Source organism: Phocoena phocoena, chromosome 20, assembly GCF_963924675.1.
Source record: "Phocoena phocoena chromosome 20, mPhoPho1.1, whole genome shotgun sequence".
Taxonomy (NCBI): Eukaryota; Metazoa; Chordata; class Mammalia; order Artiodactyla; family Phocoenidae; genus Phocoena; species Phocoena phocoena.
Window position 1 is genome coordinate 10,930,137 of NC_089238.1, and position 21,148 is coordinate 10,951,284.

The following is a 21,148-nucleotide window of genomic DNA, read 5'->3' on the forward strand; positions in this document are numbered from 1 at the left end:
AGGTTTGAATCCAGACAACTAGAACTAAGGCACCCATTCTTAGCCACTAAGCCACACACCAGAAATGGCTGTCCACAGCCACCGTCTGACTTGCAGGAGTGTATTTGGTCTCGAGTTATTGAGGTTTTTTAAATCACGTTGGTTACCAACATTTAAAAATGGGCAGGTTTGACACAACAATGGAAGTTTCTGGCTTCCTTGTGAGATTGATTGCTGAACCCACAATCCCATGGGGCAGTAGTTTGCTGGAGCTGAGTAGGGGTCACCTATTAATGGGGCATTCCCTCCCGCATGCCCAGTCCCCACTGCCTGGCATCTGGACTCCTTACACCCTGCTTGCCTCACTGATTTATGGTACCTGCTTGGCCCCACAGAGCATTTACATTCTGACGCCTGTTACAGGACCTTGACCAAAGCATCTTTCAAAACCCATACTTTCCATCCTAGAAGCTCAGAATCTTATACTTATGCACTCTTTGAGACTTTCATAACCACTATAGCTTAGCATCATTGAATCTCAGAATCATCACAGCAGAAATTCACAGCTCATTAAAACCACATGGATGCATCTTATTTCCTGGAGCAGCATGCCTAAGCCCTCTTCTGCCCTCAGACGGGGCTTTCTAAGCACAGAAGTAGCAGATTATCCATCATCATCAGAAGTTCCTAAGGAGACTGGGAATCAAGAGACCTAGTCTCCTGGGGTCATTCAGTTCTTCAGGGCCCAGGCAGGGTATGGAGACCAAGCTAGGAATTCCAGAGGACTCAGTACCGGGAATTGGTTACACAGGTACTAAAACACTGAGAGCACAAACATGGAAAAGTGAGGTAACTGAGAAATTAGTGTCTGCAAGAAGCTCCCACCTCTAGGACTGGGATGCAGAAGGAAAAGCGCAATGATCAGAACCCAGTGGGAGCTTGGTGGGCAGGCCACGCCACGTGTATGGCTGGTGCAGGGACTGGCTACCACACAGCTGCTGCTTAAACCCCAAGAGGGGCACGGTGCCTCATGCTGAGAGTGTAGAAAGGTATTGGAGCCCGAACTGCTGCTGGAGGGGTTCCAGCAGGAGCCTAAGGCAAGGTGAGTCCCTTCTCCCCTCTTCCGACCTTCCTTCTTCCCATACCTCTTGTGGGATGAACTTAAGGAAGCCAGCTTTCCAGGGAGTCTGGGAAGCATAGCTGCAGAAAGCCCAGCCTCATGGAGCAGTGTGGAAGGGTGGGCTGAGGCTGAGAAATAGGTAAACGACTGGGCGCAGTCAAGGAGTTCTTTCTTGAGCGTCCATGGTAAGCGCTGTCCTAGGTGCTGGGGATGAAGCAATGAGGAAGACAACCCACTTGCCCTCAGAAGCTTGGGTTCTAGAGGAAGGACACAGATGATGACAGAAACACAGGTGTGATAATTCCAAGTGTTGAAGAGTGCTGGGAATAAACTAAATCAGGCTAAGGGTTGGAGGTGCTGTTTTAGCCAAGGAGGACCTCTCTGAAGTGGCAGGTATTGAGACCTGAATAATGAGGAGGAAGCTGCAAAGTTCTGGGTAAGAGGGAACAGCAAGTGCAAAGGCTCTGAGGCAGATGCCAGCCTGGCATGTGTGGCTGGAGTGTAGTGAAAAAGACAGAACCGGGAGGGAGTTGAGATTGCTTAATGGGCTGGGACCTAGTCATTGTTGGGTTTTGTGGGCCTGGGTAAGGCCTTTGGATGTTACTTATGGGATGCTGTTGGAGGGTTTTGAATGAGGAGTGATGTAAGCTGACTTACATATATACAGGGGGTGGTCTGTAGTAGAGAGACTGGAAGGGTGGGGGGAGCAGTAGTGGTAGCAGACCCAGCCCCCTGCTGTCTTCTTGCTCTGCCATCCTGTTGTCGCTCTCATGGTCCAAGATGGCTGGGTACCATGTCCACGTTCCAGGCGGGAAGGTCGAGGAAAGGCAGGTTCCTTTCTGAAGCTTGAGGACTCTACCCAGGAATTTAGTCAGAGCTCAGTCACGTGGCCACATCTAGCTGCAAGGAAATCTGGGAAAGGCTGTCTTTGTAGCCACCGTGTGCCTAGCTAAAAAGTGGGAGGTAGCTCAGTCTCTACCATATCCATCTCACCTGTGGGCTTTCAAAATATCCCTCAATTCAAACAGAGTCGGTGATTATTGTATGCAGGGCATCGACCATCGTCTCTAGGGGCAGAGCAGGTAATGCAAGGGAGTAAAACTGGTCCAGTGGAACTCAGCCCAGGGTCGGGTCTTTCAAGAGCTGAAAATAGGATCTTAATGGAATATCTCCCTGTGTTGGCCAAATACAACAGGAAACAGAAGGTATCTCTGTTTGACTCCAAACCAGTTTCCCCACAGGGCCAGGCCAGGTCTGCCCTGAGCTCCCCACTCCCCATGCCCTTATGTTCTCCGGGAATTCCTGCTCAAAAGCCAGAGTTCCTTGTTTAGACATTTTATTATGGACCTTTTGTTTTCAGATACTACTTCTGTTAGTTTATTCATGCCATCTCACCTACACATACAAAAAATATTCCGTGACCAGAATGGTACATAAAATTATTAAAATGAACAATAAATTATCTGGGGAGGAGGAAGGCAGAGCCATCCAATGGCACGGCCCCACCTTGAGTGGGAAAGGCTGGCAGGGGGTGGGAAGAGACAAGGGTCCAGATTGCAACCCTCACGTGACTCAGTGCAGCCTCCGACTTTGCCGTCCCACCCCCAAAGGCTCAAGTTGCTCCACGTGTGGGACCCATTCGGTGGCGTTACAGGCAGGCAACACCTCACCTTCCCTCCCCGATTCAGGCCCAGATCCAGGCACTTGGCTCTTGCAGCCCCATTGCCTCCATCTGGGAAGAATTAATGGTGATGACACAACCTGCAGCTAGTTGTGATTTCAGACTCTTTCATTGGGAACGAGGAAGATACAAATAACGAATTTCCCTCTTTCTTTCTTTCTCACTGTTGTTTGATTTTACTGTTTCCCTGAAGGCTTTTGTGTCCTCCCAAGACGGAAGCTCTAAATGAGCATCTTCTGGGTCCTACTGATCAGGAGTCCTTTGCCTTTCCAGGGAGGAAAGTAAATCCCTCCCGTCCCATATCAGATGGGTGTCCCACCAGCCAGAGCTTCCATTGCCCTAGGGAGGGCTGGAGCCACACTCAGAGCTCCCCCCGGGCATGCCGGATGTAGTGCTCATGCAGCCCTGCTTCCTGGGCAAAGTCCTGCCCGCACTCGGTGCAGGCGAAGGGGCCAGGACGGGGGTGGGCCTCGTGCGCCTGGCGATGCCGCCTCAGAGAAGCGGCCTGCCCAAAGGTCTTGCCACAGTCAGGACAGGGGAAGGTGGGTGGCGTGGTGGTGGGCGCAGCCGGCTGGGAGGGCCTGGCCGCTGGACCGTGGCTGCGCTGGTGGGTGATCAGGGCCCTGGAGGAGGGGAAGGAGCGGGCGCACGTGAAGCAGATGAAGAGGACCCCCTGCAGCTTCTGGGCCACGAAGTCCGCTGGGTGCTCCCGCTTCATGTGACGCTCCTGGAACTTGGAGTCTGCGAAGGTGATGAGGCAGCGGGTGCACTGCAGGGCCCCCAAGTGGCCTGAGGGACATGAGGAGAGGTTGGGGGAGGCCAGCAGGAGTCTCGAGGGCCTCTCCCAGCCTCAGAATCGCACCAACAGTGAGCATGCAGGGTTTACTATGTGCCAGGTGCTATGCCAGGCCTGGACAGCAGACTTACTGGACCTGTTTTACTGATGGGCAGACTGAGGCTCAAAAAGGTTAGGTAACTTGCCGGCAGTCATGAAGCTAGGAAATGAAATGGCGGAGTCGGGACTGGAGCCCAGGGAGTCTGCCCTTCCTACAGAGCCGTGTGATTAGAGCACAGCCTCTGGAGCCAGACTGCCTGGAACCGACTCCTGGCTCTACCACTTCCGAGGCAAGTAGAAACGGCGTTTTCATCTGGAAAATGGGGTAATGACCATATCAGTATCTACTTTATAGGGCTGTTGTAAGGAATAAACGAATTAACGTATAAAAAGTGCTTGAACCGTGCTACACAATGGTTCGCAATAATTATTGTTGAGACAGAAAAGAAGCCCCACAGCTAGGAGCTGGCCTGGCACTCACAGCTAGGCCTTGGTGTTCTGTTCAGCATAAACAATTTCACAGAACATCGTCGGACAAGGCCATGCTGTGACTGAGACGAATCAAGACAAGACCATGCCACGATGCCTTCCAAACACAGACAAAACGTGAACACTGTCCAAGCCACGAAAATGGCCAGACACCCCCCCCCAACCGTCGTGGCTAATATGAGTGCCTGCTGCTGCTTTGCCAATTACACCTGGAGCCTTCCTCCCTCCTTCTAGGTATTAAGATAGCCAGCCATGTAATTGCCCCTGCTTCCTGGCAGCATCCATCCACAGCAAAACCCCTTTCTTGAACCCTTCCCCAAATCACCTACCACAGCCTAAATCCTGTAATAAGTCCTTTCTTATTACTGAGATGCCCCACGGTATGTGTGCTTCCTCAGCGCAGTGAGCAATAAGCCCAACTTGGTCAACTCCAGGTGTGTTCCTGGTGGTCTCTGGCTGGAGAGCATTGACACTGTGGCTTTCATCGTTATAAATACTTAACCTCTCTTTGCCTCGGTTCCCTCATGTGAAAGTGATAATTACCAATTTCACAGAGTCTGTTAGGAGGACGGAATGAGATAACAAACGTTAAACTCTTAGAATGCACCTAGCACATAATAAGCATTCAGTAGAAGCTGTTGCTATTATCCTAGGTCAAGTTGGCTACCTTCATTAACATTAAGCTTTCCCCTTTTCTGCCGCTAAACCCCATACCAGCCAGCCCCATGAGGTGAATAGTGGCAAGCCCTTTTGACAGATAGGGAAACGGAGGCCCAAGTCACACTGAAAGTCTGGGGCAGAGTTGGGACTGGGGCTCTCTGCCCTTTCCCAGCCACCTCTCCCACCCCGAGCCTCTCTGGATGCCACTCTGTGCCTCTGAACTGCATCCCATTCATGCTTATGTGGATAGAGCAGGATGGGTACGTCTGAGGGTAATAAGGGTAGGGGTGGGGAGTAGCAGGGCCTGGGAGAGCAGCTCAGGGACCATTAACAGCTCCTTCCCAACAGGCAAATGCCCGCAACGCTCTGGACACTGAAATGCTATAGAAATCCTTTTAGCATCACAGCTCCTGCACCCCACCCATCTCTGGTCAGCAGTACTCACAGATGTCACCTCCCGGACTTTGGGGGCTTCTCTCCTTGGACGAATCCTGCTGCTCCATAGTCTCTTTGGGGTGCCGGTCCTCCATGGTGACTGAGACCCCTCTGGTCAAGAGAGGAGCACGCATGACAGAACAGTAAATCAAGTGAAGTCACTTATCTACAGCGAGTCTTAGAGGGCCCGCCAATCCTATGACCTTTGACAGGCTTGGCTTTGCCAGCCTTTGGCCGACCCCCCACGAGATAACATCTCCTTGAATTCTAACCTGATAGAGCAGCTCGCTAGAGAAGATTCAGTCCTCCCAGAAGATTCAACTCCCCCGGTTTGTGACTCCCCTTAGAGCCTTCTCACTTGCGTGAGACCTCTGACCTATGCCTCCTACATCAAACTAACTCCCTGAACTCAGAGCGCGGGACCCTTGATCTTTGACACCAGCCTCATCCCCTTCTCTCCCACCTGTCTTGAGGCAGGTAGTGGTACCCACGCTTTAGCCTGCCTCCTTCCGGGAGACATCTTTCTCTGACATCCCGAAACTCTTATTGCACCTAGAACCCCCGCTTCCCACGCGCGCTTTCAGCCGCTGTGACCCGCTGCCCCAAACACTGCCCTCGGCTCCCTCCCGAGGCTGGTAGCCCAGGCCTCTGCTTTTCTCCAGACAGCAGAGGGCTGCCTTTCGTTGCGCCTGTCAGTTGCTCGTCACAGCGCCGTCACCCGAAGGGAAGCGGGGTAGGGCCCACCGAGTCTCAAAGTCCCGGCGGTTTCCACGGCCTTTCGCCTGACGAGCCTTTCGAAGCCCAGATCTCGGGTTGCCATCCGACTGCAGTGATTCAGTCGCGCCAACCCGGTCCTCAAAATAATGGGAGGGGTCCTTCTCTGCACTGGGGTGCGTAATGATGACGTTGCAAGCCTCCTTTGCAGTGCAGACCTAAGTTTATTGCGCAAGTGTGTTAGGCGCTCCTGGCGCGCACGCGCTTTGGCTCCCTCATTGTTCAAGGTTCGGCGACCGCCGAGGAGAGAGTGCCCTTCGGCCGTTCTGCGCAGGCGCTGCAAAGGGCCCTGTCCCCGAGGTTACGCTTTCGAGACACACCCCCTCCTAAAAGGAATGACGTCAGGTTAGAGCCCCCGGAAAGGGTCTGGACATCCCCAAATACCGGCGCTTTAGCCTCATGGGCCTCCGTCCTCGGACCCCAGAGGCAGAGCTTCTCAGCGGCTGACCGACTGCTACCGACTGCGCAGTCCCGTGTGCCGGCTGTTTGCTCGGTCGGTGATTTGGAAGGGAGGAGTGAGGGGTAAAAACATCTGTGTCCCTGAGGGAGGAGGGGGCTAGAGGGCGATTTCTGAGTTTTTGAAGCGTAAAGGGAAACGCATCCAGAAAGAGGGCGGACAGGACTCCCAGGTCCCTGGGGAATAGGGCCTGGGAGCCAGATTTCTAGGTGCCTGGCAGTGATACCCGAGAAGGAAAGAAGTGGTCAGGGTAAAAGGCTGAAGTCTGAGACCAGAGTGGGGAAGCTAGGAAAGAAAAAGGTTGGGTGCTCCGTGACCCGGGTCTTCCTCTGTCCCCACTTTCCAGCCATGCCTCCGCCGCGGGGTGACGTGACCGTCTTATTCCTGGGGCCTCCGGGCTCGGGAAAGTCTGCTGTGATCGCAGCGCTGTGCGACAAGGATGTGGAGACGGTAGAGATCCCCGACGGCCGGCCGGATTCCGGGCTCCCCAGCCTGAGAGCTGCAGGCCCAGGCCTCTTCCTGGGCGAGCTGAGCTGCCCACCCGCAGCGCCGGGGCCCTGGGCGGCGGAAGCCAACGTGCTGGTATTGGTGCTGCCCGGCCCCGAGGGGAATGAGGAACCCTTGGCCCCAGCGCTGGGGGAGGCAGCGCGGGCCGCCCTGGCCCGAGGGACACCCCTCCTGGCTGTGCGGAACCTTCGTCCCGAGGAGTCACAGCATGTAGCCCAGGCTCGGGATCAGACCGCAGCCTGGCTGGACAGCGCCGGGTTGGGCGCCGCGACTCTCTTTGTGCTACAGACAGACTGCCGCGGCAGCGACGGCTGCGAGGAGCTCGAGCGCCTGCGGGCGGCGCTGCGGAGCCAGGCGGAGGCGCTGCAGAGGTGAGCGCGGCGTTTCAGGGTGGGTTGGAGAGGACTGGTGCTTTATTTAGTCTGTACCTCCCATCCCTAAGGTGCTCTTTGAGGTCTGCGAGACCCCGCCCTCAGCGAGTTTGGGGCCAACCTTAACGGGATATCTGCTGAAAGCCCTGCTCCCTCGTCCAAATCCCGACCCTCAGCGCAGGTTTTGAGGTCCACGAGGTTCCACCTCAAACTAGCGCTCTGTGCTTGACCCTTTTCTATCATCTAGGCCAAGGGTCAGCTAGAAGTCTGGACCTGTCATTCCAGCTTCCGCCTCCTGCGAGCGCTCTGAGGTCATGAGCCCCCGCTCCCTCGCGAGAATTCTAGGAGGGACCGGGACCTAGCGCCCAAACACTGTCCCCAGGCCAAAGTGTGAACGAGGGCTCACTCTCTCCAGGCAAGCTGGTGATCCCCGCGAAGCTTTTACCCGAAGACTCCACTCTCCAGTCTTAACCCTCTTGCTCACCATCTGCTTGGTTCTCAAGCGACCCCAGTCTCCGGAGAGCCACACCCTAAGCGAGCTTTGTCGTTTCGGGGGCCCTCCCCCACTTCCTTTTTCTAATCCCCTTTCGCTTCTGTGTCCACTTGCCGGCTACCTCGTGAATTTTCTCCCCCAACCCCAAGCGGCCTCCTTTTATAGACGTCAAAACGAGGCTCAGGGAGGGGTAGCCTTTCCCCCAGGCCCACCACTCGTCTTTCTTCCTTAGCCACACACCCTCGGTAAGAACTAGTAGATGAGGGTTCTCCCCTCACCTGTCTTTACAGCCCTCCTAACTCCTAGTCTCAGGAAAGAGCGCCCTTGGTGACCTTGCCCTTGTCGAATAGGGCTCGATTTTCGTTTAGTCCTCAATACAGTCGCCATTCTTTCTTTGCTCTAAACTCCACTCTCTATGAGTTTTGCCCCGCCCAGCAGGGCTTTTTCTTAATCCTGCAGGTCCCTCGAAAAGACCCGCTCCCGCAGAGTGTAACCCCGGGGAAGGCTTAGCCGGGTCCCCATTTTCGACTCTGTTGGCAACCTGATTTCTGATTTCAATCCAGCCGTCCCACCCCTTCTTTAAGCCCCTCCCTTTTCTTCATAGCCTCAGATTCTGTTTCTGTGCCATTAGTCTGGCCCCTCCCTTTCCTGATTATTCAGAAAGCTCCGCCTTGTCATCGTAGCCCAGTCCTGTCCCCCTAGCCCAGCTCGCCAGCATTTAGCCCCTCTTCTGCCCTTGACCCCATCCCTCCCGTTCCCCGCAGGCTCCTGCCACCGGCTCAGGATGGCTTCGAGGTGCTGGGCGCTGCAGAGTTGGAGGCTGTGCGCGAGGCCTTCGAGACGGGTGGCCTGGAGGCGGCGCTGTCATGGGTTCGGGCCGGCCTGGAGCGACTGGGCAGCGCGCGCCTGGACCTGGCCGTGGCCGGTAGGGCTGACGTGAGCCTTGTGCTGAACATGCTACTCGGGTTAGATCCTGACGACCCAGGTGCGGTGCCTGCTTCGGCGCCCGCGGAGCCCATGCCCTACCCGGCCCCAGAGCGCCCCAATGTGGTGCTCTGGACCGTGCCTCTGGGCTCCGCGGGCACTGCTGCCGCCCCCCACCCAACCCACTACGACGCTCTCATCCTCGTCACCCCTGGGGCCCCCACTGAGAAGGACTGGGCCCAAGTCCGGCCCTTGGTGCTACCAGATACGCCGCTGGTCTGCGTGCGAACAGACGGCGAGGGCGAGGATCCGGAGTCCCTGGACGAAGAGGAAAAGAGCAGCGAGAGCTTAGAGAACGCAGGCGGAGGGGGGTTTAAGAATGCACGCAGTGAGGGGAGGGAGGAACGTGGCCCTGGATCGCAGAAAGCAGGCAGTGGGGAAGGTTCAGAGGACGCAGGCAGCGAGAGTTTGCAGCCGGTTGGCGTCGGCGTGAAGAAACCGGGCAGCGGGGACTCAGAGCGCGCGGCCGCACTGAGCCCAGAAGATGAGACGTGGGAGGTGCTGGAGGAGGCGCCGCCGCCGGTGTTCCCGCTGCGGCCGGGCGGCCTCCCGGGGCTGTGCGAGTGGCTGCGGCGTGCGCTACCCCCGGCCCAGGCCGGGGCGCTGCTTCTGGCTCTGCCACCCGCGTCTCCCCGCGCGGCCCGGACCAAGGCTGCGGCGCTGCGGGCCGGGGCGTGGCGGCCGGCCCTGTTGGCTAGCCTGGCGGCGGCGGCGGCCCCGGTACCGGGGCTGGGCTGGGCCTGCGACGTGGCTCTCCTGCGAGGTCAGCTGGCCGAGTGGCGGCGGGCGCTGGGCCTCGAACCCGCGGCGCTGGCACGACGCGAGCGCGCGCTGGGCCTGGCGCCGGGGGAGCTGGCCGAGCGGACACGCTTCCCGGGTCCGGTGACGCGCGCCGAAGTGGAGGCGAGGCTGGGCTCGTGGGCGGGCGAGGGCACCGCCGGGGGCGCGGCGCTGGGCGCGCTCTCCTTCCTGTGGCCGGCGGGCGGCGCGGCGGCCACCGGGGGCCTGGGCTACCGCGCGGCGCACGGCGTCCTGCTGCAGGCGCTCGATGAGATGCGGGCCGACGCTGAAGCAGTGCTGGCACCGCAGGTGCCCGCGCAGTGAGGGGTGGGTTGAGGGCCGGGGCTTCCGGGGTGCCCCGTGTCCCGGCTGCTCGGCTTGGTCAGGGGTTGAGGACTGCAAGTTGCCGTAAGAGGGAGAGGGCGTGGTGATCCAGACTCTGGCATGCTAGTATGGGATGTCTGGGCTTGTGAGGTCACAGAGCGGGGGGCGGGGGGCGGGTGAGGTGGGGCGCGGGGGCCGCCACTCAGAATCCTGGGTGCTTGAAGGCGATGAGGGTTCTGACTACCGGTTGGAATGTGTGACTTCTCGTCACCAGGATTCCTGGGTCCTGAAGGGGAATAGAGTTCGGGGGACATGACTCCTGATTTCTCTGGGGGACCAGAGGGTGTGACCCTCAGACTCCTAGACTCCTGAACTCCTGAAGGGAGTTGAAGGTTTGGGACTCCTCCAAGGGGATATATCTTGGTCTCCAAAGAGTAGAAACTGGATCTATTAGGTGTCTAGTCCTCCAGGGGGAGAGGAGGTGGAAGCCCTGATTCCTGACAAAGGGGGTCTCCACCACACCGGGGACTCTAGCATGGAGGAGGGGGTCTGGGTTCCCCAGGGAGCTGGAATCCTTGGGCTTCTGAGCCACAAAGGGGTATAAGGTCTGGGTTTCTGCGGGGTGGGGGGATAGGCCTGCATATAAAGGGGGCTTTGAATTTTCATTGGGGGGAGGAAGGATCTCTGGAGTCTCAGAACTCCTATCTCCCAAGAGGGCTGTGGACCTTGATTCCTAATTCATGGGTGGTGGAAGGTCTCCATCTAGAGGAGGGAATAGGGGGCTGTGTAAGAGAGCTGGAGACCTTTGGTTCCTCTTGGGGAATAGAGGGGTCTCTAAAAGTTGCTCCACCAGGGGCCTGGTGACCCAGATTTCTTTCCCAGTTGTTGTGGGGAGAATGGTACCACAAAAATGAGAGGAAATAAGCGTTCTGGGCATGGTGGGCTCTGGGGGGTAGCCATGGACCAGGAATGAGGCCTTCTGGGTGTGGAAGGACAGAAACGCCTCCCTCAGAGGTATCTCCCCAAAGTCCCTAATGGGTTTGGATCCTGGTAACTAGCTGCCTTTCTCTGAGTTGGACTGGAAAGGGATATGACAGCCCCCATTTTATAGGTGCTGAGCGACTATGGGGCTCTCTGGGGACTCTGTTCGTCTGTCCCTCTTTCCTTTAGGGGTTTCTATCTTTTTTTGGTCTTGGTCATTAAACCTTAGCCCTTTCTGGCCTTGGTATTATATACACCTGCCTTTTGGGAAAAGCAACTGTATTGCTGCACTGATCCCAACGCTTCTGTGTTGGCTACCTCAGGTATCCCCGAGAGAGACACAGAGAATGCCACAGTGAGCAAGGGACCCACGGAGCAGCTGGGCAGGTGTTCCAGACCGTGGGAATGTGCCACAGTGAGGCAAAGGCAGAAACCACAGTGCCTGGAATGTTCTAGGCTGCCAGCTACAAGTAGAGGAGAAGCCACAGGTCACAGAACTCTTCAATGCCGAAAACAGAAAGGGAGGACCTGAGAGGCCATCCAGCAGAATCTCTGTTATGTTAGATGGGGAGAGCAAAGCCCAGAGAGGGCAGGCTCTAGGCCCAACAGCACGCGGCAAGGCCCCTGCCTGTTCTTATTTCCTGCCCCCTCCCGTCCCCCCAATCAACCTGATCTTCCTTCTGATGCTTGAGTGGGCCACCTGGGATCCTGCCTCAGGACCTTTGCACTTTCTGTTATTTCTGCCTAGAATGCTCTGCTCCCAGATCTTCCCACGACTGGCTCCTTCTTGTCAATCAAGTCTCAGCTCAAGTGTCCCCTCAGAGAAGCCTTCCCTGACCTCTGTAACTGAAGTAGCTCACACCCCCACCCCTATTATTTGTCTTGGCCGGTTATTTTTCCTTGTAGCAATTATTACTGTAGAATATCACCTTATTTATTTATTTACCTATTTATTGGCTATTATCCCCATGCCTGTCCTGTTCTCTGCTGTACCCCCAGCACGTAGAATAGTGCTTGACATAGATAAGGTCCTTAGTAAATATTTAATTCATTAATCAGTGGCAGAATTAGGGCTGGAATTTAGGTCATCAGCCTCTTGGCACAAGACGGGGAAAAGGTGTGAGATGGGGGAGAAACAAGTATCTCATGGGAGAGGAAGCTCCTGTCTGAGGTCGGGGGACCTGGGAAGCAAACACAGCTTTGCCACTGTCACTCCAGGTGACTTGGGCCAGTGCCTTTTTTTGCCTTTTCCCACCTGTGAAATGAAAGGGCTGGACAAGAACAATAAACACTTCCGAGATCCTGTTTCCTTGGACAGCTGAAGGCAAGGGAGACCAATCCGAGGGGCCGGTTCCACCATGTCCGCCTTGAACTCCTACCACCGGCACAATCTGTCCCATCAAAGTTGAGATGGCCAAGATGGGGATAAAGCATTTGGTTCTATACTGAATGGCTCCAAGCATCGTCCTCAAAGCTCTTCTGGCCTTAGGAGAATGTCCCTCATCCATATCTGTAATACCCAGTACAACACTGTCCCCTCCTCAAGTCCAGCGTTCAAGCATCTGCATTAAGCCTGCCTGCCGCGTGCAGAAGCAGGAGACGCGCAGAGCAGCGCTGTCCAATAGAAACAGGATGTGAGCCACACGGGTAGTTTCACATTTTCTAGTAGCCACGTTAAAAAAGGAAAAGGAAACAGGTGAAACTAATTCTAGTATGTTTTACCTCAGTATATCCAAAATATCATTTCCGCATGTAATCAGTACAGGAAACTACTAATGAGATATTTCACATTCTTTTGATGCTAAGTCTTTGAAATCTGCTGTGTATTTCTCACAGCACATCTCAATTCAGATGATAGATTTTCATCAGAAATATCTGACCTCAATTTAGATTTCAGAAAACTCATGTTTGGAGAAGTCAATTCATATACCCAAGTTGTCCTAATTATATTGGATAGTTTTCCAATAAGTGAGATGAGTAGCAATTTTTTAATTAGAAGTAACTAAAATGTAAACCTCAGTTTCCCCGTTGCACCAGGCACACGTGGTGAGTAGCCACTGTATTAGACAGCACTGCCCTAGAACACTTCCCATTATCAAAGAGAACTCTGTGCACACTGCTCTAGGGTCAGACAGCCCTTTGATTGACCATGGGGGTGACCTTGGGCAAGTCACTCAGCAAATGGCATCTACCTCACAGGGTTATGGTGAGAATTCAGTGTATGCACGTATGTGCATGCATTCTCTCTCGTGCCCAGCAACGAACTTGCAGCCCCTCCTGGAAGCTGGCACACTGGGAGCCCGAACGTTAGCCTCACCCCCATGCCTTTGCTCCGAGTGCCCTCCTCTCTTCGTGCTGCTTTGCCACCATCTCTAACTTGGTCCCGTCTGACATCTCTGCTCTCTACATGCCTCTGTTCCAAATTCCCTCTTCCCTCATGCCAATGGGAATCATGCCTGAGATCAAATCTGAGAAAGCAAGACCCAGTTTTGTATTCCGCGTGTCGCTGTCCGTCGTGGAGTGTGCTGATTGTGTTTGTGTAGTTGTATATTGGCACTCTTGGGTGTCACGACTATCTTTTAGAGTGGTTGCCTTTTAAATCATGACTTTTAAAGGGATTGAATTTTAGGCTCTGTAGAGGCAGCAAGTTGCTGGTGAGGCATCTGTCTCTGGGAGCATCCAAGCAGAAAAGACTAAGGCTCCCTTTTGGATGACTGCCATCAGGGTGTGTCTACAAGGCTGAAAGGCCCTTGAAGGCAGAAATTCAAGGAAAAGTATGGTGAATCTTGGCGTTGCCATCACCAGAAGCAGAAGAGGCACAGAAGCCTCATTACCTTAGCTGAGTTTCGTACTTGTCTGCATAATGATGGAGAGACGTGTATCCACTGAGGTAGGAAACCATGAAGGCGGGTGAATCAAGGGTGGGTTGGCCTGTGGTGCTTTTTGGAGGAGTGAATAAAAAAGTAGAAATTCCACTGTGTGTCTGTTCTTTCGGGGTTTAAAGGGAAAAAAAGATGCTTGGGATTTTGACTGGAGCTGGAAGCCTAGACTCCTGGGTCCCTGGAGAGGAGGGACAGTGGGGGTGTGTGCAGGGTAGAATCCCTTGGGCTGGAATTGAGAGGCTTTGAGTTTTGCCACCCTGGAGCGGCTGGAGCGGACTATTAATTGTTTGCGCCTTGGGGGCTGTGATGGTAAACGTCTTAGCTCCGGAACCAGCTTGGCCCATTAATGCCCCCAGTCTGTTCAGCTTCTCTGCAGCCCTGCCCTTGGTTTGTCCCTTCTCATCCTGACTCTAGACCTGGTCATGGAATCTGCTTGGCTACTGAGACAACAGCAAAAATGATGGGCAGAGGCTTGAAAAGTGCTCATGCATTGGGACTTCCTCTCTTGCTACCCGGGGGACCCCTGTCACTGCCACCACATCAAGAAGTCCAGGCTAGGGAATTCTCTGGTTGTGCAGTGGTTAGGACTCGGCGCTTTCATTTCCGGGGCACGGGTTCCATTCCCGGCTGGGGAACTAAGATCCCGCAAACCCCACAGTGTGGCCAAAAAAAAAAAAAAAGTCCAGGCTAACCTGCTGGTGATAAGAGACATGTGGCCCAGTCAGCCCTGACACCCCAATCAGTGTCAACCCTCTGAAAGACAGCTGCCTAGCTGACCAGTAGCTGAACCCAGCAGACAGCAGAAGAACCATCACCCAGCTGATCCCAGACCACACTGCCAACCAATTATTCTAAGCATCTGAGGTTTGGAGGGGCTTGTTACGTAGCAAAGGATAACTGATACAGGCTTGTCCGCTCTCTCTGTGATGTGGTCTCTTTCTCCCCTCAATGTGACCCGATGACTAAAATCTTAAACTCTGCCACTTTTTAGCTGCTACGACCACCAATGTGACATTCCTTCTCTGAGCCTCAGATTCTTCTGAAAACAGGGATGAGAATAATAGCGCCTATCACGTGGAGTAGTTGTGAAGACACAATGAGAACCAGCCCCAAAGGTCATGGTGGCCATTCGTGCTGGTTATGAAATGTGTCTGGCCAGGCGGGGGCTCAGGTGGGGCATTTGGGGCCCGGACTGTGCTTCCTCCTCCCCTCCCGGTGGGGTTTGGTAGGGTCATGTGACCAGCTCCACCCAGTGAATTGTGTCAAGTCATTTCTGGGTGGGCAGCGTTTAATCATCCATGTGAAACCTTCCTGGGCTCTCTCCTGTGCACAGAAATCGGCATTAAGTTGGTGACTGCTCCACGATTATGATGAGCAGAATGCCCTGTGGATGGTGCTAGACATGGAAGGTCAAGGATAAATCAACCTTTTTTTTTTTAAAGAGTTTTTGGATGTGGACCATTTTTAAAGTCTTTATTGAATTTGTTACAATATTGCTTCTGTTTTATGTTTTGGTTTTTTGGCTGCGAGGCACATGGGATCTTAGTTCCCCGACCAGGGATCGAACCTGCACCCCCTGCACTGGAAGGCAAAGTCTTAACCACTGGGCCACCAGGGAAGTCCCTTAAATCAACCTTTTGTGAATGGGTACTTCTTCAGCAAATACCACTCCTCTCCCTCCCACTGGAGGGGGAGTATACTTCCCTGCTCCACTGCTGTTGGCTTTGACCATATGATTTACTTTACTCCATGGAACATTAGCACCCCCGACCTCAGCCGAGGCCTTTGGTGCACTTGGTTTTTGTGCCCCCGTGATCTGCCATGAGAAAGACATTAGCCAGGGAGCCGCTGATCCCAGAAGACTGTGAAGTGCCATGGAGGAGAACTTGAATCCCCCTCCCAAACGGGACCCAAACCCATCAAAGCACAGCCAGCAGGAGAGCTGCTCCAGCCACCTACAAACCCTTAGAAAGAAGAATGATTGTTTTTACAGTCTCAGCTTGGGGATGGTTTGTTACACAAGCATTACTACAGCATGAATCGACTGATATAACTTTGTTGCTTTAAACCACTGAGATTAGGGACTTGTTTGTTACTGTAGCATAATCGATTCTGTCCTGACTGATGCCAGGGTCTAGCACCTGCCAACTAATGGCCACTCAGTAAGTGGCAGCTATTAGGATGATAACTATTTGGCCAGACACATTGTCTCCAGAACCAACATTGTCTTAAAGGTGCTGGGCACTGCACTAAGTGCTTTTTTAGTTTTCTTTCATTTGACTCTTAAGACAGCCCTTTGAGGTTATGGCTATTGATAGCCACAGTTTACAAACGTGAAAACTGAGGCAAAAGAGGGAGAGGTTAACCAGGAGAGGTGAGCATGGACTCTGGAGTCTGATCTTCCCTAGCTGTTTGACCCAAGCCATGTGACACCGCAACCTGTGCCTCAGTTTGTTCCTCTGTAAAATGGGGACAATACTTTCAACTTCACAGAGTTGTGACTATGCAATGAGGTACCGCAGGAAAACACTTAGCATGGGGACCCAGCAGGGAGTAATCCCTTAACAAAAGGTAGGGTCTTCCCTCTCTTCCTTCCAAAGAGGGGGTTCCCAAAGGTTGAGACCCCTGCTTTTTGCATCCCACCTCCCTGAAATGCATCACGTCACAAGGACTCAGGCTTGTTCTGTTAAGTTGTTTAATAATATATTGGCACATGGGAAGCTGTACCTGAGAACAAATCAAGACCAAACGTGGCATACGCCTCGGTTCTTCACTTAGCCTTGCCAGAAGGCTGGGGGCCTGGAAGACAGTTGGCCTGGGTGATGGTGTAGATACGAGAGGCCGCGGGCACCAGGGTCCCAGGCTTGGTGTGGCAGGCATTCTCTGTAGCGCAGCCCCGAGTAGCAAATATGACACCTGTTGGGGGAGGGATTTCAGCCTGGAGTCAGGACTTCCAACCCCTCCCTCCTCATGACCCGGGGTCATGCCCCTGCCACCTCCTCACCCAGTTCTCTGGACCCACTCTCTCCCCTAGAATCTGGAAGTATGAGCCTCCAGTTCTGGGAACCTCCCTGTCCCCTCCCCCAGAAATCTAGGTGCCCCTCACCAGTCTGCACTTTGCCAGCGCAGGTGATACAGTGGCTTTCCTGGCCAACACAGAGTACTTTCTTAGTTGAAGAGCACGTTTCCTTGAAGTAGGTGATGCAGGTAGGGCACTGGAGGCCATTCTCCGTACGATTGTTCTCAGGAGCTGGGGAGGAGGGTGGAGTGTAAGGTGTAAGGGACGTTAAACCCTTTCCCAACCTCACAGCAACCCTGGGGACACCGGTTGCTAATGGACACTGCACTTTACAGGCGAGGACCTGAGGCTCAGAGCAAGGAGGACGCTTGCCAAAGGTTACAGCGCGGGTCAGTGGCGGGTGCTCACAGCAGGCTCTCAGGCGGGGCAGGAAGGGACTCTCCGGTTGTGGGGCTGCGCTGGCCCTTACCCGGCAGGGGGTCGTGGTTGCAGGCGTCGCTCTGACAGCAGCGTGTGTTGGACACCATGTAGTTCTCAGGGTCCATGGTGATGGAGACAAATCCTGAGCTGCAGGCGCTGGATTTCATGCACCCCTTATAGGTGTTCAGCGACTGGTGGCCCTCTGCAGGATGGCGAGGGAGGGGAGGGCTCAGGGGCCCTGGCCTGGACCCTGGCTTCCAGGTCTCTCCCAACCTTACAGCTGCCCCAGCCCGCTGCTGTCTAGGGAGGTCTCTTCCAGCCCCCCAGAGTCATACCCCCTTGTCTGCCTGGGGCATGGTCTGGACTGTTTATTAGGTCCGCTCCACCCCACCCCCTCCAGGCTTTGGTGGTCTCTTGCAGTTCCCATCGGCAAGCCCTGGTGCCTGCCTCAGTGGTCCCTTCCGCCCCCACGCCACCCCACTGCCATCCTCTAAGGGTCACACCTGTAGTGGTCTTTTTCAGGCCGCCTATGGCTGTCTCCATGGCGGTGTGAAATGGTCTCTTCCAGCCTTTCGCCCTCCCCTGACCCTTGGAATCCCTTCCACCAAATACTGGAATGCCACCCTCGCCCCCGCCGCACCCTGTAACACCCATATCCTTCTCTGTCTAACGTGGTCTCTTCCAGATTTCCCCAGGGTCACTCCCCAGACCTCCCACCGATGGTCTCTTGCTGCCCTCCTTGGCTACTCTCAGGTCTTGCCTGAAGTGGTCTCGTCCAGCCTCCACAGCCTTCCCCCTCCCCCTCCCCACAGTACGGTGGTCTCTTCCAACCCTAGGGTTTCCCCTCTTTACCCCACAGAAAGGTGTTTTTTTCCCCAACTTCCTCCTGCGGTCCCAGGGTCCCATCTCCCTCCCATATCCTCCTGGGTGGCCTCTGCAAGACTTTCAGGTCCTTCCCCCACCTGCCCACTCTTGCTAGGTGAGTAGGGCAGCGTGCAATCTTCTATCCCACTTACCTTACACGCACCCTCCGGTCGGAATGGTTCCTTCCTACACTCAACGTTGGCCTTACCTCCCGTCACATCCTTCCTTCTCCAGTCTCACGCCGCGCCCCACCATCTTCCTTTAACTAAGGGTTTCTGGGTCTCTTTCAGCTTTGAATGAACACCCCACCCCCCGTGGTTTCTTCCTTTGCTCCCCTTCTCCCCCATCCTCCCTCAGGCCTGGGAGAGTCCCTTCCATTTAAGTCTTGCCTCTCCCCTCCCATTTTACGCATATGTCTCCCCACTGCCGCAGCTCCCAGGAATGGTCTCTTTCAACCCGCGTCCCTAGGGGATCCCTCCCACCCCAAATGGTCAACCTGGTCACATTCCTTCCAACCCACCCCAGACCCTTCCTTCTCCTCTACACGCCCCCCTCCACCTCTTGCATATTAGATTTTCCCCCTCTCGCGATTTCTCTCTTCCCCCTTGTCCTTTCCTTCCCTGATCCCCTCCTGCCTAAGGAAGTCTCTATATCTGCCCCCTCCACCCCCACCCCATCAACTCTTTGGAGTCTAATTTTCAGAAATCCCTGACAACAGTGGTTTCTGTCATTCCATCGGATTCTCCTCCCTCCATCCACCTCGAGATTGCCTTTCCCTCTTTCCTGCCTGCTCACCACTGGAAGGTTCCTCCCCGCGTGTGCTGGTATCTGCACAGCCCCCTCCCCAGGATCTGACGCCACGCCCTGAGCTCTTACTCCTGTTGGTGTGAGCCACGATGACTACGCAGGAGTCCTGGTCGGGGTCACAAGTTTGCACATTTCCACTGCACGTGGGTCCGGAGCCTGTACACACCTCACAGCTTAGTGGGTACCCTGCAGTGTAGAGAGCAGGGCTCTAGTCAAGGGTGGTGTGGTCTGCGGACCAAGACTTCGGACGGAGTCCAGAGGGGGATGGGGGGGGGCAGTCTGAGGGAGGAGGGAAAGGTGTCTCCCTGATTGTTCTTGGACGGGGCATTGGCGGCTGTCCAGGGAACTGTCCGAAGCTCCGGCAGAGACACGGTGGTGCTCCAGCAAAGCCGCTTTCCGGGGTGCAAAGCGACTCCACCAGGGAGCAAGTTTACCTAATTACAAGGCTGGGGACTTTAGGGTCCTCTGAGAAAGTCTGGGGACAGGGAGGGGTCCTGGTGAAGGTTTCCATGGACTTTTGTGAAGCTTCAGGTCGAGCTGGTTCTCGGAAGTGAGATCCTCTTCCTTGTAGGTACCACGCGTAGGTCTTGTAGACAGTAGGAGCCCAGGCAGGGGTACCTGAGGCTGGGATCTGCATCCCAGGTCAAGAAGGGAGAGCACGGACCAGGAGGGCAAGCGCATGGACCCCTTGGTACTGAGAGAGGAGGCAACTGGGGGCCCAGACACTGGGCAACTGCATCCTGGGGAAGGTGGGGCTTGCCTGAATTCCTGCATCTAGGGGAGGACACCAGGGGTCTGAACTCCCTAGAGTTCTGGGAGAAAGAAAATCTCTCCCCCACCCCATCATTTTTTTAAAAAAAATTTCCCTTTCTAATCATACTCTGATTTTCTAGAATTCAGACGTCTTTTTTTTTTTTTTTGGCCGAGCTGCATGGCATGCGGAATCTTAGTTCCCCAACCAGGAGTCGAACCCCCGCCCCCCCTGCAGTGGAAGCGCAGAGTCTTAACAACTGGACCACCAGGGAAGTCCCCAGATGGCTTATTTTGAGACCTTGCCTGGGGGACAGGGGATTCAAAGCCCATCAAATCCCCTTCTTTCTCAGGGATTCACACACACAAGTTTCTGAGCTATTCTTCCCTTGGGGCCCCAGTCTTTCTGTCCTTTACCCTCTGCCTTTGCCATGAATCTGAATTCCCAGGACACCTCCTCTTTCCCCCTCCCCCCTGAAGGACCTTGCTGAATGCCCCTCTCATATAGTCCTCTTTCCGAAGGTCCCAGGATTCCAGGCCCCTAGTCACTTACCCAGACCCAGGAGGGTGCAGAGCAGCACGGAAGCCAGCAGGAAGGTCTGGGATTTCGTGGAAAGCCTCATGTTGGATGAGTGAGTGAACCTGCAGTCCCAGGTCCCCAGCTCTTCTTATAGGAAGCTGAGGAGGGGTGGGTCTGGACCCACCCTACCCCTAGGGTGAGAAAGAAGTGATGTAAGATCTGGGGGCAGGTCTCTGTAGCTCTGGGGTGGGGAGGCAGAACCAGAATCTGAATGCGACATGGGCATCTTGTGCCCAGCCCCCTCCTCCACGGGGACCCCAGGAGTCTGGACTTCCAGCCCTCTCTTCCGTCAGGACCCAGAAGATCACTTCCCTATTTTCTCACATTCCCACCCCACCCCCCACCCCTATCCCCCGCTTTTCTTTTTTTTCTGACCTGAGGCCCAAGATCAGAATCTCAGAATCAGGTCATTTGATTCCCTGCAGGGTAGGGCGGCTGCTAGGACTGAGATACCCTTCTTTCTCTTCCCAAGGAGGTGCCCAGCGTGGGTGGGGCCCTACCGGGGAGCGTCCAGCATGTTCTGTAGGGGCACGCTTGGTTCATACTCACTTTTCCGTGTTTGGGTTGTCTCCAGCTCCGACCCCACCCCAAGATGCCCTTCTGGGTCTCTCGGGGACGGAACAGAGGGGTGCTTGTCACCGGGCAGGGGTGGGCATGGTACGAGACAGATGCCCATAGGTCACATTGGAAAACTGAGGCATGGTTGGAAGCACTCAAGGCTGGATGTGTGTTTGGGCACATGCATTGTGTTTTATTTAGGTTCTTTACCCACTCTCTCTGCCGCAGGCATAAGCTTGAGAGATCAGAGATTGTGTGTGTGTGTGTGTGTGTGTGTGTGTGTGTGTGTGTGTGTGTGTTGGTGGCGGGCATGGGGAGGGTAGCCAGCAACCGGTGGAGGGGAGCCTGTTGCGGTAGGCTCCAGGCTCCCTGCAAAATTCCACTCAGATTTGCTGGCC

General features: G+C 54.9%; 3 protein-coding genes across 3 annotated transcripts; 1 reads left to right on the forward strand and 2 right to left on the reverse strand.

Moving 5' to 3' along the window:
- Positions 1-2,875: 2,875 nt before the first annotated feature.
- ZNF576 (zinc finger protein 576) lies at positions 2,876-5,390 on the reverse strand. The gene is made up of 2 exons (XM_065899554.1): positions 5,210-5,390; positions 2,876-3,569 (listed from the first exon to the last, which is right to left on the reverse strand). The coding sequence occupies exons 1-2, from the start codon at positions 5,331-5,333 to the stop codon at positions 3,142-3,144; spliced, it is 552 nt and encodes a 183-aa protein (XP_065755626.1). The 5' UTR covers positions 5,334-5,390; the 3' UTR covers positions 2,876-3,141.
- Positions 5,391-6,778: 1,388 nt separating this feature from the next.
- Positions 6,779-9,889, forward strand: IRGQ (immunity related GTPase Q). The gene is made up of 2 exons (XM_065899614.1): positions 6,779-7,308; positions 8,566-9,889. Exons 1-2 carry the CDS (start codon positions 6,779-6,781, stop codon positions 9,887-9,889), a joined length of 1,854 nt encoding a protein of 617 aa, XP_065755686.1.
- A 6,633-nt stretch (positions 9,890-16,522) lies between these two features.
- PINLYP (phospholipase A2 inhibitor and LY6/PLAUR domain containing) lies at positions 16,523-20,309 on the reverse strand. Its single transcript, XM_065899591.1, has 5 exons — positions 20,166-20,309; positions 18,932-19,048; positions 17,241-17,393; positions 16,859-17,002; positions 16,523-16,668 (listed from the first exon to the last, which is right to left on the reverse strand). Exons 1-5 carry the CDS (start codon positions 20,233-20,235, stop codon positions 16,523-16,525), a joined length of 630 nt encoding a protein of 209 aa, XP_065755663.1. The 5' UTR covers positions 20,236-20,309.
- Positions 20,310-21,148: the final 839 nt, after the last annotated feature.

Excerpts from the sequence above, each read along its gene's own strand:
- ZNF576 (XM_065899554.1), bottom strand. The coding sequence starts at position 5,333 with ATGCGTGCTCCTCTCTTGACCAGAGGGGTCTCAGTCACCATGGAGGAC. Across the intron at positions 3,570-5,209 it reads AAGTCCGGGAGGTGACATCT|GCCACTTGGGGGCCCTGCAG; the intron begins GTGAGTACTGCT and ends CATGTCCCTCAG.
- IRGQ (XM_065899614.1), top strand. The coding sequence starts at position 6,779 with ATGCCTCCGCCGCGGGGTGACGTGACCGTCTTATTCCTGGGGCCTCCG. Across the intron at positions 7,309-8,565 it reads CAGGCGGAGGCGCTGCAGAG|GCTCCTGCCACCGGCTCAGG; the intron begins GTGAGCGCGGCG and ends CGTTCCCCGCAG.
- PINLYP (XM_065899591.1), bottom strand. The coding sequence starts at position 20,235 with ATGAGGCTTTCCACGAAATCCCAGACCTTCCTGCTGGCTTCCGTGCTG. Across the intron at positions 17,394-18,931 it reads CGTGGCTCACACCAACAGGA|AGGGCCACCAGTCGCTGAAC; the intron begins GTAAGAGCTCAG and ends GCCATCCTGCAG. Across the intron at positions 16,669-16,858 it reads CGCTGGCAAAGTGCAGACTG|GTGTCATATTTGCTACTCGG; the intron begins GTGAGGGGCACC and ends CTCCCCCAACAG.